At 37.3% G+C, this 3,959-nt stretch overlaps 1 protein-coding gene across 5 annotated transcripts in view; it reads right to left on the bottom strand.

Annotated features, from left to right (window-relative positions):
• OSBPL6 (oxysterol binding protein-like 6) overlaps positions 1 to 3,959 on the bottom strand; it is a 115,769-nt gene that overhangs the window by 58,894 nt on the left and 52,916 nt on the right. For all 5 annotated transcript variants that reach the window (XM_012650702.1, XM_012650700.1, XM_012650701.1 and 2 more), the window contains one exon: positions 1,924 to 2,016. In XM_012650702.1, coding sequence (XP_012506156.1) covers positions 1,924 to 2,016 — 93 coding nt within the window. The remainder of the gene's footprint in view (positions 1 to 1,923; positions 2,017 to 3,959) is intronic.

Here is a 3,959-nt window from a genome sequence, read left to right as displayed (position 1 = left end):
CTTTAGGAGGTGAAAGCATTGAACACAGAATTTGAACAAATCCTGGTCAGGACGATGTGTATTTCAAATAAAGTTTTTCTACTCCAATCAGTGCCCAGGAGGCCCATCTTCTTACAAAGGGCCTGAGAGATGGTGAGATGCTATGGTATCTGGAGTGGATGTGGCCCTCTAATTTCATGGGGTCCCAAGGGCCGTAGTAGCTACTAATAAAAAAACACAACAAACGTTGATTAGTCCTACAGCAAGATCCAGATGGGCAACACCAAGGAGAAGCAATGGAAGTGGATGCTATTGGTGCCCCATCCACATCCCCTTATAAAGCCAGAGGACTCAGGTCCCAGCCACAGTGAGCTGGGCTACCAGCCACCTCCTTCCAGGGGGAACTGCTGTTTTACCAAGCTGGGTCCTTTGTGCCTGGAAAATTATGTCATAATTATCAGTAAAACAAGAATAACATCAGTAACCACTTCCAGAAGTTGGGGGCTGATTAAGTGGGAGAATACATGTTATAATCTAGTGCCTGGCACAAAGTAGATGCTTAATAAATGTTAGCTGCCCTTTCTGTTGCCCCTATATTTATTCTTTCCTTTAGCTAACTGTAAGAGAGCACTGATATTTCAAAAAGATTACAAGTTATATTCGCCAAGAATACATTCTCTATTTGCTATTCAAATGGAAGTCAGACTACATTTTATTTCTCTCTAAATTAATTTTTGATAGTTTAATAACTCCTCATTCTCCTTAGTTTAGCAGTCTACTCCTGTCTGATAGAATAATCCTTATAGCTTATGATATCTTTAAAGTATAAATAGGTACAAGTGTTTATATTCCACACCACTAGGGTAGTAAAGTATTCTTTTCTTAAAAGATTATGTTTAAAATAGAAAAGCAAAGTAGAAAGACTGGTTTTACATATTTACGAGTTAACCGTCTTTGGAAATAAAGTGCTATTTTTATGTTGGAATTCAAAATCCACATGCATTCTATTTTCAGAGTTTCTCAATAAGGGAGCCAGCCCATTGAAAATCTCAGGGTGGGGTGGGTAGGAGTAGGATGGTGTCTCCTCGACTCTTCTCTATATTTTTTGCATTTTAGACATATATGAATTCAATATTTCCCTAGTCTGAGGGAAGAAGGGGAGAGAACACTGGCTCCCATGACAAAGATCAGGTCTTAATGAATACTCTGCAGTGTTCTTCCAAGAGCTCACTGCGAAGAAGCCAGACATGAGGAGGAGTCCAGTACCTGGAATAAACAACAGGGAATGAACAACAGCCCCTCTGTGTAGGCACTATTTCACCTTGCAGCTCATGTACAGCTGAAAAGCATCGGTTGTAGAGTTGGACAAGTCTAAGTTTGAATTCCTGCTCTGCTACTTCACAGCTTTGTTTTTTTTTTTTTTTTTACTTTGGCCAAGATATTAACTCTCAGTTTCCATATTTATAAAATGTGATAAATGCCTACATCGTGTAGAGCTGTTTATAAGGATTATATTCAATGGGATAATGTATCGAAGCACTTAGCATAGCGCCTGGTATGCAGTACATGGGCAATAATGGTAGTGATATTATTATTATTGCTGGACCCAGTGATTTTTTTTTCTTTTCCATTAGCTTGGCATAGAAATAATTGCTTATTTCTCCAACAGGGAATGGCAATAGTTTCTCTTTCCTTCTTTCCTTAAAACAGAGAATTTTGGACCTTTGTATGTAACCCTGCAAATGCCAGCAAAATAGATGTTCATCTATCCTCCCCTTACACACGGCAGAGAAACTCTACATACTGGAGGCAGAAAGAAGTGGAGATGTCCTATAATGGGTGTCACAGCTACCTTAGGGGAGTCAGGTGTGTAAATCATTCACAGTTCATGGCCCCGGAGCAGGCGGTATGCCATCAGAGAAAGCACCACATTCCGTCACTGACCTTGGAGAGGGGGACCGGCTCCGGTTCCAGCAATTGCCGACTTACAGAGGGCTCAGTGCTAGAGGAAGCAGTCCTCTCCAATACGTGGACACTCTGAAAAGAAATGGAAATACAGCCCAGGGTTAGACAACCCATTTCTCATGTGGAGGGCATGGGAGTGTGATCACACACATCACAGTAAAAACAGTAAGCTGTGTTAAAAATGGCAAGTTCCTCCAAAGACCAAAGATAGCAGCAACAGTCAGAAAAATATGTCAGCACAGGATTTTGTTTTCCCCTCGTATGGATTTGCCGCTGAACTTCTGTTGCAATGCTGTTTCAGTCTCAGAGAAAGAGTCGGAGTATTTTCTCTTGAAAAATTTTAAGACACAAAAAAGAAACATAGTATGTCTGACATTTTTACAACTTTATGAGTGGTACATCTACTACTTAGACAAGGCTTACATGAAAATATTCACTCATCTCTCCAACAGGGTATGGCAATAGACAAACGGAAAGGTCTATGTCAAGAAGTCTAGAGCCTTAAAACATGTTAGTCTCTAGAATTTCTTACAAAAATCGCACAGAGAAGAAAACAATTTATCAAATGCAATAGACAGTAAATGTCTTTTACAAACACTATGAAGAGCATTTATAAATAAGCAAGACAACATTCCAATAGAAAAATGGGTGAAGTACATGAATAGGCAACTCATGTTGAACATTAGAAAAAGATGTTCAATCTCAGAAGTACTCAAAGAAATAAAAGCCAAAATAATGATTTTTGGTTTTTTACCTATCAGATTCAAGAATGGAATGGGGTTGGAAGAAAGGGAGTATAAATTGGGTATGATCTTTCTAAAAAGAAATTTTGTAATTATATCAAAAGCCTGTGGAAAAAGAAATATATGCCTCTTTGATCCAGTGATCCCACAGCCGTCTTCACCCTAAGGAAACAATCAGATAGGTATGCAAAGATGTAAGAACAGATGTGTTTTCTAAGATATTATCATAGAAAAAATATCTAATATATATAAGAATAGGTAGACATAAGGAAAAACCAAAATGGCAATATGGATTTAAGCTTTTTGATAAGGAAAAAGTACCCATGAAGTCTGTCAACTGAAAAATCAGACTACAAAAAGTAGCCTAAATATGATGATGTTATATATACAAGCAAAATTTATTCCAAAACATTAAGAATAGCTAAACAAAGGTGACAGGATTACAGGAAATTTTTAATTTTTTCTCAATAGCTTTCTGATTAAAAAAAATTTTGCAACAAATAGATATAACTTGTATATTTGAAAAAATTAAGCACTTTGAGGGGGATAAATCTGAAAAACATCAAAGAAATAAGAGTTAATATTCAGATATAGGCTGAAAATGAAACATTATGTTTTCACTGGGATAATAATATTTCACTGTTTCAATAGACAAGCTTGGTATTTTATTTACTTAAAGAGGTCTCGATTTTTTGTATCTCACTGGAAAACTATTAGATGAATATTTGTTTTTTCATGAAGAAAATTATACCTTGACCTGAGCCAAATTATTCTAATTTATTTGTTAACTTTTCAAACTTCTGGTTATTTTTATTACCTTGAAAACAAGAAGCGGTCTGGTCATAGGTTTTTAAAATTCTACCTGCATGAAAATGTTAAGTCGTTTATTAAAAGTAAATAATCGACATGACAGAGGAATTGCTCCTATTTCTTCAGTTTGTGAGGATGTAGGAGAAATGAGAACAGATATTCTGGGGTCAAATATAAAGTTGGGCAGGGCTTAGCAAGAAAATATAAAGTTGGGCAGGGCTTAGCAAGAATTCCTAACCTGATAGTCACAGTGTCCAAGGTCACCCTAAGCACTAACTGAGGCTCTGCTCTTTCCATTCCCAGATTTACTTGAATTAGCAAAGAAAAATTATGAATGTGGCTGAGTATCCATATTTGTGCCAGTGCTTTTCATGGAAGAGTCAAAAGCAAAGGCATGCTATGAGTGACAGACCGGTGGTGTGTGCTCAGGTCTTTGACAGGCAACATGGGAACAACCAACCA

Source organism: Propithecus coquereli, unplaced genomic scaffold (genome assembly GCF_000956105.1).
Source record: "Propithecus coquereli isolate 6110/MARCELLA unplaced genomic scaffold, Pcoq_1.0 Scaffold34, whole genome shotgun sequence".
NCBI lineage: Eukaryota > Metazoa > Chordata > Mammalia > Primates > Indriidae > Propithecus > Propithecus coquereli.
The sequence above is the reverse complement of the archived record's forward strand: the minus strand, read 5'-3'. Positions and strand labels throughout refer to the sequence as shown.